We start from the raw sequence: 14,500 nt of genomic DNA on the forward strand, positions 1-14,500 counted from the left end.
TTATCCAAAGGATACAAACATAGTGATTCAAAGGGGCACATGCACCCCAATGTTTTTAGCAGCAATGTCCACAATAGCCAAAATATGGAAAGAACCCAGATGTCCATCAATAGAGGAATAGATAAAGAAGAGGTATATTTACACACATATATGTATATATATTGTATGTGTATATATATATACTGTACATATACGTATGTACATACACATATATGAATATACATACAACGGAATATTACTCATCCATCAAAAATAATGAAATCTTGCCATTTGCAACATTGTGAATGGAACTAGAAGGCATTCTGCTAAGTGAAATAACTCATTCAGGGAGACAAATACCATATGATTAAACTCATGTGGAATTTTAGAAACAAAACAGATGAACATAGGGGAAGGGAAGGAAAAATAAAATAAGATGAAAACAGAGAGGGAGGGGATCCCTGGGTGGCACAGCGGTTTGGCGCCTGCCTTTGGCCCAGGGCGCGATCCTGGAGACCCGGGATCGAATCCCACGTCAGGCTCCCGGTGCATGGAGCCTGCTTCTCCCTCCTCCTGTGTCTCTGCCTCTTTCTCTCTCTCTATGTCTATCATGAATAAATAAATAAATCTTTAAAAAAAAAACAAAACAACAACAACAACAAAAAAAAACAGAGAGGGAGGCAAACCATAAGAGACTCTTAACTATAGAGAACAAACTGAGGGTTGTTGGACAGGAGCTGGGTGGGGGGACGGGGTAACTGGGTGATGGACATAAGGAGGGCACATGATGTAGTGAGCACTGGGTGTTATATGCAACTGATGGATCACTAAATTCTATCCCTGAAACTAATAATGCAGTATATGTTACGTAAATTGAATTTAAATAAAAAAAAAATAACTCTAGGAAGCCCTTATCAATACAATGGTAGATGAAGCACCACCATCCTACCTTAGTGCTATAACCAGCCTAGAGAAACTATTTCTGCTATACAGCATAGTAGTGCATTTCCAAGAGCAAATTGTTAAGCAGACTTCTTACTTGAGCAGTGCACACTTGACAGTGAACTGTCATAGACCATCTGTGTGTGTAGTTGGGGAAAAAGCTCTCTGGAGGGTGTGATGTGTTGTATTGTAGGCAGAGCACCACTTGAGGGCACCAGCTCTCATGACAGCTTTGCAGTATTGTTGATTTTGTGATCCTAATGCTACCTAATATTTGTAACTTTCCTGATAATCCTTTTAATGTTTTGAGGGATTTTATGGTAATTTTTAGCTTAGTCTTTTAAGTCCAAGAACAGTACCTCAGTCCTTCAGTTGTGTGTGCCTTGATATTAACAGGAGCCAATGTTTGTGAGATTGTCGCATAACAAGTTAGGAATTTGAGTGGTAGCTTGTGGTAATTCAGGCAGTTGTGAAGATGGTCCTTGTATCACGGACATCTAGGGTGAAGGTGCAGACTTTGGTTAGGTGGAGACTTGCTTACCGAGGAAAGGCAGGATCAGGGGAATTGACTCTGCCTCACAGGCTCGTTGTGAAATGGCAGGATGACAAAGATGCCAGAAGCTCAGGCATAATGTGAGCAGTACCAGAATGTGCAGTCAAGAGTTGGGTTAGCAGCAAAGCCCTTTGGAATCATTATTTGAGAGCCAGTGGTAACAGCAGTGGTTTCCAAAGGCAGATCTGCCATGCTGTACTACTTCTGTGCCAGGAGACTGAGGGATCCAGAGGAGACTCCAGACTGAGAAGAAGTGCTTAGAGAGTTAGACTCTGGCTGTCCTGGGAGTTAGGCGTACCAGCATCAAGTAGGAAATACAGAGGCAGAAATATAGTCTAATAAACACCTGGTGTTAGGGCAGGACGTATAACAAATCAGGGATTTTGTAGGCAGAACAATCCCCTCTGGAGAGCACTGGCTTATTATGTATGTGTGTTTGCTTGTTTTGCTGCATGGCAGGGACTTAGGGGGCCGAGGGGTGGACAAGTGAGCCTTGCAGTTGGGACTTAGTCACTGGATTTGGAATCTGAGAAAGTGACTTTACTTCAAGCTACAGCGGCTTGTGTAAGAGGGAGGCCAAGATTATTTCTTTTCCTTTCTCAGTGATGACTGACTCAGAAATTGGGTGAACTAGAAGCTGGGGGTATTGGTAAGTTTAACAGAGAAACAGAGGAAGACTGAAGCAGGAAAAAGGAGACAAAGTTTTTTGCTAAGTTGATAAGTAAAGATACAGATTTTAAACTAGAAAACTTGTCTTTTATTAATTTATACTTTACAAGGTAAGGAGCAAATGTGGTAGTATTGAATGCACGAATGAATTCTAAGTACTAAGCGCACATTAAAAGATTTCAACCACAATTTCACTCATGCTTGTAGCACTCTTATTTTTTTCAAAGGTTATATTCGCTTGATTTTTACTGAAAGGAAATAGTTCTAATAAGTCTCCACATTAGAGTTGTTCACACGCTGATCAGTACAGCTACATTTTCATGTTGAAAACCTCAGAGTGGAATCATTCCTCTGGCCATTTTATTAGAGTAGTAGAATTCTTAAAGGGCCCTGCACAGATTTACTTCACATGTAATACACAATAACTTTTCACATAATTGATGCTTTAGTGTTTCAAATACAGCTAAAAGCATGTATTAGTAAGGTTTCATCCTATCCTATAGCATTCTGAATGTTCTGCAAAGTCTAAAGTTAATGTTGAACATGTAAATACTCTTAAGATCTGTGCTTCTAAGGAAATGTGTAATAAGGACCACCTGCCCATTAATGGATTTCAGGATGAAACTGTATTCATGAAAGTGAACTGTAGATGGCTGAATTTCTTGCTCTTCCTAAGATGTCATCTAGCTCAGGAGTCTGTGATTCCATGAGAGACCTGTGTATGAGTTGTGGTTTTTTTCCCTTACGACTCAGTTGCCTGGGTATTCTTAGCATCAGTGGATTGATGGCAAGGGTATTTCTCTGGTTATGTGACATGGTTCTTTGAATCATTTGAATTTTCAGAAGGCAATTACATTGAGTGTTTTCTGATGTTATGTCAATTTTATGAGAAATAATCAATATTGGAGACTTTTCTTAATACGAGAGCTTAGACTTAATTTTAGTAATTGCCTGTCAAAGTGTATTGTCTTTTATAGAAATAATTTATAATTAGATCCAGGATATTCAGGTTCTGGAGGCAAGAAAGGATTCTGTTTATTTTTTTCTTCTCACAGTGTGGGAGCACAAAGATACTATTATATTTGTAATAATAAGAGGAGACAGGTTATCACATCGAAACTATATTAACTTTTTAAAATGTTTTCTAGGCAAAAGCTGACTGTATGTCCTATCATTGATGGAGAAGAACACCTTCGTTTATTGAACTTCCAACACAATTTTATAACTCGGATCCAAAATATTTCTAATCTACAGAGGCTAATATTCTTGGATTTATATGATAACCAAATTGAAGAAATCAGTGGGCTTTCTACTCTGAGATCCCTCCGTGTCCTTCTGCTGGGGAAAAACAGGTAATCTTTATAGAACAGATTTGTTTATTTACTTGGGGCTAATGTTGAGACTTCTGGTGTTTGAGAGCAATTCAGAATTGAAGAATCCTTAAGAAACTAATAGACTAAAAAAAAAAAAAAACAAAAAAAAAAACGAATAGACTAAAATTTGGTAAGATTATTTGAATGGATTAAGATTCTGTCATAATTTGTTTTATGAGATTCAATCTGACAGACCAAATAATATTTATGGAATGCATATTTTATTATTTCCATTACTTCCCAGTGCTCTATCTTACATGGAAGTAAATAGCAGACTTTGGCCTTAACTTTTTATTTTCTTGAGCTATCTTGTAAGCAACCGTGTATATTCACTTTCGTCTTGTGTGTTTCACTTATAATCCCTCTCTGTACTTGACTGTGGGTAGACATTTGATATTTCAGGTTTGTCAAATTACTGATTGATTCTTGTTCAGATGGTGTTCTCGGTATGCATTTAATATTACATCCTATATGAGCTTCCCCAGTTCCTTTTCTAAGCTCTGTTGAGTAGTGCAGTTACATAATTTCTGACCGATAGTTGTCTATGACTTTTCTCACCATTCTGTTTTACTGGATAGCTTTCGCAATGCCTACAAAGAAGGGCTGTTTAGCCAACTCCAAAAATGATTTTTATATGATCAAATGATGAATTTTAGTTACAGTATTACACCCAAGCTTGGTTCCCCTCCCCACCACTTTCTCCCTGACACCATGGATCTCCAATTACCTCTTTATTCTCACTGGTCAGTGGTAATATAAGGTATTTTTCCAATATCGTGCCCCAGAATCCTAGGCTCTTGTCTCTTCTCTGTGTTTACTACCAGTATAGTTCCTACCAAAGTAGTTTATTGTCTGTACTTGGTTCAAGTGTTATACTTTAAACTGAACATTATGGCAGCTGGAGGGAATTTGGGGAAATTAAAGGAGCATGGAGTATTAGAGCTTAAACTGACTCCAGAGATCAGCTCTCTTATTCACAGAAGAAGAAATGGAGATGTAAAGGGACTTTTGCAGGTTATATATGTATAAACTGTATGCAGGAGGAATATGCCAGCCAGAGTAGTTTATGGAGTAAAGTAAGAAGTCAACTTTTCATACATTTAAGGCATTCCCTTTAGGTGCTCCCTGTTCTCTCTCTCAGAGATTTCTTAACTAGTTTCTAATCTGTGGAGTTTTTGATTTGTTTGCATAGCTTCCATTTGTTTTTTAGCACCATTGCTTTATGGCCTCCTTTCAGTCCTGGAGTTTTTTCCTAGTGACATTTTTAATCTCCTTTGCTAGTTTTTTTTTTTTTTTAAAGATTTATTTATTTATGATAGACACAGAGAGAGAGAGAGAGAGGCAGAGACACAGGCAGAGAGAGAGGGAGAAGCAGGCTCTTATACAATAGCTCATCAGCATAAATTAATAAATGGTACTGTCTGTCTAAAGGAAAGAAGCTCTGTGTTTTAGTCTGATAAGTCTAAAACTTGGCATGTAATTTCTTTTGGACTTCTTTTGATTTGTTTGTTTGTTCTGATAAGTCTAAAACTTGGCATGTAATTTCTTTTGGACTTCTTTTGATTTGTTTCGAGCCCGATGCGGGACTCAATCCCGGGACTCCAGGATCGCGCCCTGGGCCAAAGGCAGGTGCCGAACCGCTGAGCCACCCAGGGATCCCCTCTCCTTTGCTAGTTTTAAACATAGTATCTAAGAGCCGCTCCTGGGTCCCAGTGTTTTAAATTATCTCTCAACTGACTTTTCTTCCTACTTCTCCCTTGCAGCTTCTCTGACTTCTCAGAAATAACCTTTTAAGTTTTTTTTAAAAATAACTTGTTGCTTGAAGACACCAGTCTATCTGACCTTCTTACCTCTCCAGAGGTCTCTTTGTTCTCCAATTCTAAGGGATTTAATGCCCTTTTCTGTATCCTTATCCTTGGTCAAATAAAACTAATCTGATTAAGTCACTTCCTCTTTCTACTCTATCTTTCTGCTTTGTTTGTGTTTGGTCATGTTTTACTTCATTTTTCACATAAAGAAAACAGCTATAAGGAATTTAGAGCATTAGTGTTCTCGAGTGAAAAAGAAAGTCAGAAAGACAACTTTCTGCATTCTCCCCAAATGCATATTTCTGAAGGTATCAGAACAAGGCAAATCTGCCTCATGTTTTCTAGTCAGCTATGTGAGCCTTGAAGATGCAAATCTATCCTGAGGCAGGATTTTAGTGAACTTTAGGCAAATCTGGCTAAGGAATGCTGGAGGAGAGAGCAGCTCATCAGCCACCCTGCCTCCCCAGGTTTGTCTTGGATGAACTGTTGCCCCCTGCTGGGCCAGTCCAGGATGGTTTCTCTCTTTGCAGAGCACTGCACCATCTTTTAGTCCAAGACAGTGGAACCAGCTGTTAAAATCCAGGGCAAACATATTTCTCTAAGTTCCAGCAGCTCCAACAAAGATTTCTGGCCAAAATCTAGAATGTGCTCAGATTCTGTATGTGAGGTTTGCATTGCTACCGAAGAACCCCCAGCCCCTCTGTACCACTGTGCCACTGAAGTTCTTGCCATCTAACTCTTCTACTTTCTGTGTTCTTGTTTATCCTTGTGAGATCTTCTCATGCTTGCATGATCACAGGCTAATGGGTAGAACTTCAGTGCGTTTTGTCTCGTCACCCAGGATTATAGATACAAAACTCAACAGGCTCAGGATTCCATATTCCTTTCCTATTGATTCCTGGAAGGTCTCCACTTAAGGATTTGTCTCTAACACCTGAAAAGCCTCGCCTTCATATGTATTTCTGTAGTGTGGTCCTTATGCAGGCATCAGTATCATAATATGGCTTGCAGAGATAGGCTCTGATGTACCCCTGGGGGTCTGTAGCTGCTGATGTGATGGGTAAGGCTTGTCTTCTCCTAGTTTCAGTCCATTTAATGGGAGAACTTCCTTTTAAAAAACATCTTTGGGTCGTATTGGGAGCTGACTACAATTCTGCAAATTCATGAGGTCAATACCTAATCTGAGCAGTGGTCTCCTGGTCAACTGATAACTTTATCTGCCTCTGAATTCTTTAGAATTGAATCTTTTTTTTTCTTTTTTTCTTTTTTCTTTTTTCTTTTTCTTTCTTTCTTTCTTTTTTTTTTTTTTTTTAGGTCATTTCAGGTGCTGGGGGTGGGGGAAAGAATCTATGATAAAGGTAGTTCATGAAGACAAGACACCAAGATGTTTGGTTGGTCTGGGTTTAACTGACAATGAATGACTTAATCTATTTCTTTCCCCTATTTCTCTGGGCAGTCCAAATCTGCAGTGAGAATAGTGAAGCCACCATGTGTCAAAGCTAAAAGAATGCCTGAAGTCACAGCATATAGGTGGTGTTTTACTGGATAGCTTAATGGTATGTGAGCCTCTGGTAGAATTCTGTGGGAAGGCTGACGACACAGGCTGGGCTCTGTGATTGGACCACCTTAAAACTGCCCAGAGTTTCTGATAAACACAGAAACAGAATACATTGATCCTCCAAATCTGAGAACTTTAGGCCGAAACAGTCTCTGTCCCTTGTGTGTAGTTTTCAAAATGTTAAAAATAGAATTCTCAGACAAATAGTAATTATAGGCCAATGCTTTAATTAACTCAATCATGAGGGAACCAGTCGGATAACAAAGCTGGTTCAAAAGGAGGATAAGAGAAACTGATATATAGTCAATGAAAAGCAAAGAATGTCAGAATATGAGTAAGTTATAAAATGGGTTCATGTCCTACAAAGCAGTAAGATTATAACCCTCTGAGTTATTTCTCTAACACACAGAAATAAATTACATTCCTACCTGGCAAAAATCATCATTATATTTTAATCAATTTTCTACAAGTTAGCATATAACTTTAAAGAGTTTGGGCTCTCATGAGTAGTAAATAGTCAGGTGGTCCTTAGATAGGCTTGTTCACAGTGCTCTGATATATTGAGAGGACATGCAGTCAGTCATTCTTTTGCCTTATTTCCAAATATTGGTTATCTACACTGAATAGCACTCTTTATTCTATACTTAACATATCACAGTTTACAAAATTAGTTTTTATACTATGTTTTTTCACTTCAATATATTAAATTATTTATATCTTCTCATATTAAATGTTCTTTGAGAAACATTTTTGAAAACACTTTTTAGAGCTGTGTAATATATAGATTTGTAGATACATAGATAGATGGATTCACTTAATATTTTCCACTTGTTAGACATTTACATTTGTAGATACATAGATGGATTCACTTAATATTTTCCACATGTTAGACATTTACATTGTATCCCTCATTTTTGCTATGATAATGCTGTGAAAAATATCCTTACCCATAAATCTTTGTCTGCCTCTCTTATTTCCTTGGAATATGCTTTAGTATTTTCTAAGTAGGTGAGTTCATCCTCATGAAACTCATATGAGAGGAAAGTTGAAATTTGATGAAGGAGATCTATATTTTAAGGTAATACTTCTCAAAATGTGAACTCTGGCCCAGCAGCATCAGCACCACCCAGGAATATGTTAGGCAAATGTTTGGACCCTGTCCCAGAAACTCTGGAGGTGAAGCTCAGCAGTCTATATTTTAGCAAGCCCTCCAGATGATTCTGATACTCACAGAAGTTTGAGAACTGCCATTTTAGGGAATGTGGACTTGGCAGGATCAAAGAGTTGCATAAAAGGCTTCTCTAATAGCTGGGAAGTCAGATTGCTGGAGAACATCACTCTGTCCTAGCCATATTATTAGGTTATTGTAATTTCCTCCAATTGTTCTAGGTATTTCAAAAGCAAAGCAGGCAGAAGAATAACTTTGTTGATAGTTTTGTCTGTTTTCCTATCTGATAGTGTCAGCTATAAGGTTGAGAAATTCTTTTAAAATACTAAGGAAAAATAGAGATAGGAAGAACAAAAGACAAAATGGGGGAGTAATGAGAGAGAGAGAGAGAAGGGAGAGAAGAATGCTGTCACATTGTGATGGGGCATAGTGGGTATATGACAGATATTTTTATATACCAAATTGGATTGAATTGGTTGTGGTGATGTAATTTTGGATTTGGCAATGATGTAGCTGAGTTCTTTGGCTGAGGTCACATGGAGATGGAAATTCTCAAAGTTTAAATTGGCATTATGTTTACATAGTGATCAGCATATAATGAAGTTTCAAGGGATGATCCAGATTCTGGAAACATTTAGGAAGGTAGAAATGGTTCTTTGAGGCCATAAGCAGTAGCAACAGAAATAGTGATAGGCAGGTGATGATCAAGATGGACTGCATGAACTTCATTTCTACCCTTTCTTTGCCACTGCTCCCTTCCCTCTACTAAATTATGGCAACAGGAGAAAGTAGGATCTGTAGGAGAGGAAAAAAAATAAGAGGGAAGTAGTTTTTGTTTTGTTTTGTTAGAACTGTCTAGTTGGAGGCAGTTAGACAGGTAAGGTAGCCAGAAAAGATAGAAATGAGGAAACAATGGATGGGCCCTATTCATTAAGGAATATAAGAAGGGACATTTTAATGCTCAGCATCATTTGGCATCAGGGGAATACAAATCAAAACCTGATACCTATCAGAATGGCTAAAATTAACAGATCAGGAAATGACAGATGTTGGCAAGGACATGGAGAAAGGGGAACCCTCTTACGCTGTTGTTTGGAATGCCAGCTAGAAAAGCCACTCTGGAAAACAGTATGGGCGTTCTTTAAAAAGTTGAAAATAGAGCTACCCTACGACCCAGCAATTGCACTACTAGGTATATAACTCCAAAGATACAGATGTAGTGATCTGAAGGCACCTGCACCCCAATGTTTATAACACCAATGTCCATAAGAGCCAAACTCTGGAAAGCATCCAGATATCCATCGACAGATAAACGGATAAAGAAGAGGTGGTATATATAAACAATGGAATATTACTCAGGCATTAAAAAAGAAATCTTGCCACTTGCAATGTTGTGGATGGAACTAGAAGGTGTTATGCTGAGCAAAATAAGGCCATCAGACAACATATGATTTCACTCATATGTAGAATTTAAGAAAACAGAGGAACATAGGGGATGGAAGGGAGAACTAAAACAAGATGAAATCAGAGAGGGAGACAAACCACAAGAGACTCTTAATCACAGGAAAGAAACTGAGGGTCACACTGGAGAGGAGTTGGGTGGGGGATGGGGTACCTGGGTGATGGACATTAAAGAAGACGTGATGGAATGAGGACTGGGTGTTATATACAACTGATAAATCACTGAGCTCTACTTTTGCAACTAATAATATACTATATGTTAATTGAGTTTAAATAAAAAGTAAAAAAGGATAAGGGGCATTTTATTTATTTATTTACTTATTTATAGATTTTATTTATTCGTGAGAGAGAGAGAGAGGCAGGCTCCATGCAGGGAGCCTGACGTGGGACTCGATCCCGGGTCTCCAGGATCAGGCCCTGGGCTGAAGGCAGCGCTAAACCGCTGAGCCACCTGGGCTGCCCGATAAAGGGCATTTTAGAGATAAAATGCTGTGTTTTAAAATTTATAGCAATCGGGGTGCCTGGGTGGCTCAGTCAATTAAGTGGTTGTCTTTGACTCAGGTCATGGTCCTGGAGTCCCTGGATTGAGCTCTGTGTCTGGCTCCCTGGTCAGCAGGAAATCTGCTTCTCCTTCTCCCTCTGTCTCTGCCCCTGCTTGTGCTCTCTCTCACTCACTTACTCTCTATCTCTGACATAAATAAAATCTTTTAAAAAATTAAAACAAAATAAAACTTAATAGCAATATTTTAGCTTTTCACAAGACGGCAAATAAAAAATTTCAAATATTCACAAACTGAGCAGGTCTTGTAGAAAACATTTAAGTGATGTCTAATGTGTCTCTGTGATAAATAATCCTGTTATGAATATCCTTGTACATCAAACTTATCCATTTAGTTAATAGATAGTTATTGGGTTCCTACTCAGTGCGAGCCCCTGTAATAAGTGCTGGGGATGGAGTAGAGAATATGTTGAAATTTCTGCCCTCTTGAAGCTCATGTTTTGGTTTGAGGAAGGAGGTCATGAGAACGTAAACACATAAATAATGTAATTTTAGGCAAGGATAGGTGCAATTAAGTCAATTAAAGCTGGGGAAGGAGAGAGGAGGATAGGAAGGGGGAGTGAACCATGCGAAGTTCTGACTGAAGAACACTGAGGAAGAAGGAGCAACAAAGGTAAACACCCCAAGGCAGAAATGAACTTGTCAGATTAGAGAGAGCAAGAAAGCCCCAAGATGGGAGCAGAGAGAGCCTGTGGTAGGAGCTGTGGTAGGAGATAAGGCCGGACAAGGACTCAGCAGCCATGAGAGTTAGGGCCTTGAGGACCGAGATGAGGAGTTTAGATCATATTCTGAAGGGAACTGTGCCTTGTCCTAAGGTTATTAGAAGTAGAATTGCTGGGCAGCCCCGGTGGTGCAGCGGTTTAGTGCTGCCTGCAGCCCGGGGCGTGATCCTGGAGACCTGGGATCGAGTCCCACATCGGGCTTCTGCATGGAGCCTGCTTCTCCTACCTCCTGTGTCTCTGCCTCTCTCTCTCTCTCTCTCTCTCTCTATGTCTATCATAAATAAATAAAAAAATCTTTAAAAAAAAAAAGAAGTAGAATTGCTTTTTCCTAAAGATCTGACTCTTAAGCTGTCTTTGGGACATTTCCCCCAGTGGGCATAATTAATTTTATAATTAAATCAATGGGAAATATGTTTTTGTCATATATATATATATGTAAAATTACATATAATCTCTGTAAATGTACATATTTACATAGATCTATTGCTGTTTCTGTATCTACTTACCTAAAGATAGAGTAAAATTAAAATTAAAAGAATAAATTAAAATACCTTAGCATGTTTTGATTTACAATTAATGTGATACATCCATATTTCTACTCTACTTATTCTGATTTTCAGAATCAAGAAAATTTCAAACCTGGAGAACCTCAAAAGCTTAGATGTCTTGGACCTTCACGGAAATCAGGTATTGTAAAGCCCTTTTGTTTCTTTCTTTTCTGAAAAGAAGTCTAGGAAATTTGGCATTTTAAAGGTTTTAACAATGATACTTGTGTTGAAGTATTTCAAGAGTTATTTTACTGCTTCACTGAAATTTCTAAGGTACTAAGCCTGTTTATTTAAGATATGGTAATTCCTTAGCAGTAAATGACAGATGAAACTTATAAAACCTTTGGAATCCATATAGTTAGGACAATTCTGTTTCTTATTTAGTCTTTTATTATTTTCGAAATACATATTTTCTAACCCTAGCCCAACAACTAGAATATTACTAATGATTTTCTTCTACTTAGATATTCTTCCTTTATTCTGAGGCCACCACCATCCAGGATTTCACATTTATTATTTCCTTGTGGATTTTTAAAAAAAATTTTTATTTATTTATTCATTCATGAGAGACACGGGGGTGGGGGGAGGGCAGAGATACAGGCCGAGGGAGAAGCAGCCTCCACGCAGGGAGCCCGATGTGGGACTCTATCCCGGGACTTGAGGATCAAGCCCTGGGCCAAAGGCAGGCACCAAACTGCTGAGCCACCCAGGGATTCCCCCCTTGTGAATTATTTTAAAGTTAGTTATATCACATATATATGTCTAAATTATACCTTGTTTAGCAGTATTGTGATGTATTGTCATCTAGTGTTTGCTTTTTGCATACATTAGTAGCTGACTGAGATGAATATATTTTGATTCAGTAACTGTAGTTTACTCCTTTTTGCTGTTTTAAGTTTCATGGATTAATTATATGAAAACTTTTTCTCCAGTTTATTATTGGTAGACATTTGTGTTATTTCCTTTTTTTTTTTTTTTTTTTTTTTTTGCTTGTTTGTTTCCTTTTAGGAATAGCACTTCTAAGAACATTCTTGTATGTGTTTCTTCCATGTACCATATGTATTCTAGGGTATACATCTAGGAGTGAAACTGATAGATCAGAGGTTAATTTAAATATCTAACTTTAAAAGATTATGTCAAATTGTTTTCCAAAGTGGTTGTACCAGTTTATACTCTCACCTGTAATGCAGGATAAGTCCAGTTGCTTCACATTCTTTTCAACATTGGAATTGTCATACTTCTTTTTTTTTTTTTTTTATGTCTCAGGGATTTATTAAGTCATACATGCAGAACATACTGCTAATTGCATTAGCAAAAGATCAATGTAAAAACACCCCATAATTCTACAACTATCAATTTAAAAAATGTTGTTTTAGTAGTTGAAAGGTCCAACCTTATATTCTTGCCAGTAAGTAAGTTGTATAGAACGTCATTAGCACGAGCACAGGCTTCTAGAACCTCATAGACCCAAAGGAACATGGTTAGGCGGAGCAACAGCAAGTGTGTGTCCAGGAGGGGTGAGGCAAAGAGGAAGGGTCAGCACTAGTCCAAGTACAGTGTTGGTGATCTGGCAAGATAGTGATTTAAGAAAGTTCATAGTTTAGGAATATCTAAAATTCAAAAACTGTAAAGCTGCAACATGTCATTTTTATAGCTAGTATACTGGAAAACTAAGGAAAGCACTTACTAGTTTTGAATAAAGTAATAAGGAAACAGGAATGTACTTTTACAAATCTACAAAAAAATTTTTAATGCATTATCAGAGATTTTACAAAACAGGGAGGCATGTTGCTCATTAAGAAGGGATTCTATACGAAAAGCACCAAGTTAGCAACTGTGGGAATGACCAGTTCAAAGATAAATTAAATGCCTAATTTCAGGAGGGATGGCAGCTCTAGGAAAAAGCTTAAAGCAGTGATAATACTGATCTTTCCTCATCATTTACTGCATTTGACAGAGATTAACTTTTTAAAATTTTACCTGTGACACTTTTACTCAGTTTAATTATGATGTGTACTATGTAATGTAAATTAACCCCCATATTTTGTCAAAATAACTGTCTCCATTCTTTAATCACCTCCCATATGCTGCACACACCCCACCCCAGTACACCCACACTAGAGTAGATTCTTCATCAGGGGGATGTGGGAGTAAGAGGTCTTTTCATAATCTCAGCAAAAGCAAATACACTGTGTTTTTTTTTTTTTTTTTTTTTTAAATCTACTACATGGGTGCAGGAGTGGGATAGTGAGTTGGGTGTCCAACTCTTGGTTTTGGCTCAGGCCATGATCTCAGGCTTGTAAGATTGAGCCCTGAGTGGGGCTCCATGTTCAGTGCAGATTATGGTTGGGATTCTCTTCTCCCCCTCTCCCTTCCCTACTCCCTAAAATAAGTAAATACATCTTTAAAATAGCTCACTACAAAATCAAAAAGATTGATCCAAATTGTTGAGTCCTTCCACTTATTCTATTATGACATAAAATCTAGCGTTAGGGAATGGATTCAGGCCAGTAAATTACTGGGATATTAGATGGCAACATTTTGTGAAGGTGGCTGTGCTTTCTTACCAGAAACTAGTTAGGAAGCATCTGCATTTTCAAACTTGAGACGCTGCAGTCTCTTCTTAAATCAAAGGTCTTGAATAGTTTAGTGCCTAGTGTTCTTAGCAGAACAATGCAACTTAGTTCACAATCTACTTTGGCAACTCTTAAGCTGAGCAAGAATAGGAGCTTTTGAAAAATAAGACTTTAAGAAAGCTTACCATTTGAGGACTAAATTTTAATATAATGTGAAAGTCTTAAGTCTTACAGTTTAAACAGATAAAAACTAAAAATGACTGGTTCAAAATGGTTTTATGGAAAAAGTAATGTGAAACAAAAACTTGGCATTGTGTGTGAAGGCTCCACCATTTTTGAGCAAAGTATAATAAAAGTTCTGAGATGGACAGTGCAGGAGAAGGGCCCAGACATTTACAGCAGCAGGCATTTTCTCTTCCTCTTCTTGCTGGCAGAAGCCAGAGAACCCTCGAATACAGTGTCTTAAGGCCTTGCTGTGTGAGATCCAGGCACTCCAGATAAATATTTAACAGTTCTGATCTCCTTAGGCATGGCCAAACCCTATGGGTAGGTGATGGCAATCAGCTTCCTCTCCTTCAGTTGCT

General features: G+C 38.1%; 1 protein-coding gene across 3 annotated transcripts in view; it reads left to right on the forward strand.

Annotated features, from left to right (window-relative positions):
• The window catches only part of LRRC49 (leucine rich repeat containing 49), a 158,963-nt gene that overhangs the window by 10,017 nt on the left and 134,446 nt on the right, over positions 1-14,500 (forward strand). For all 3 annotated transcript variants that reach the window (XM_038580856.1, XM_038580854.1, XM_038580855.1), the window contains 2 exons: positions 3,292-3,495; positions 11,413-11,479. In XM_038580856.1, coding sequence (XP_038436784.1) covers positions 3,292-3,495; positions 11,413-11,479 — 271 coding nt within the window. The remainder of the gene's footprint in view (positions 1-3,291; positions 3,496-11,412; positions 11,480-14,500) is intronic.

This window comes from Canis lupus, chromosome 30 (assembly GCF_011100685.1).
Source record: "Canis lupus familiaris isolate Mischka breed German Shepherd chromosome 30, alternate assembly UU_Cfam_GSD_1.0, whole genome shotgun sequence".
Taxonomy (NCBI): domain Eukaryota; kingdom Metazoa; phylum Chordata; class Mammalia; order Carnivora; family Canidae; genus Canis; species Canis lupus.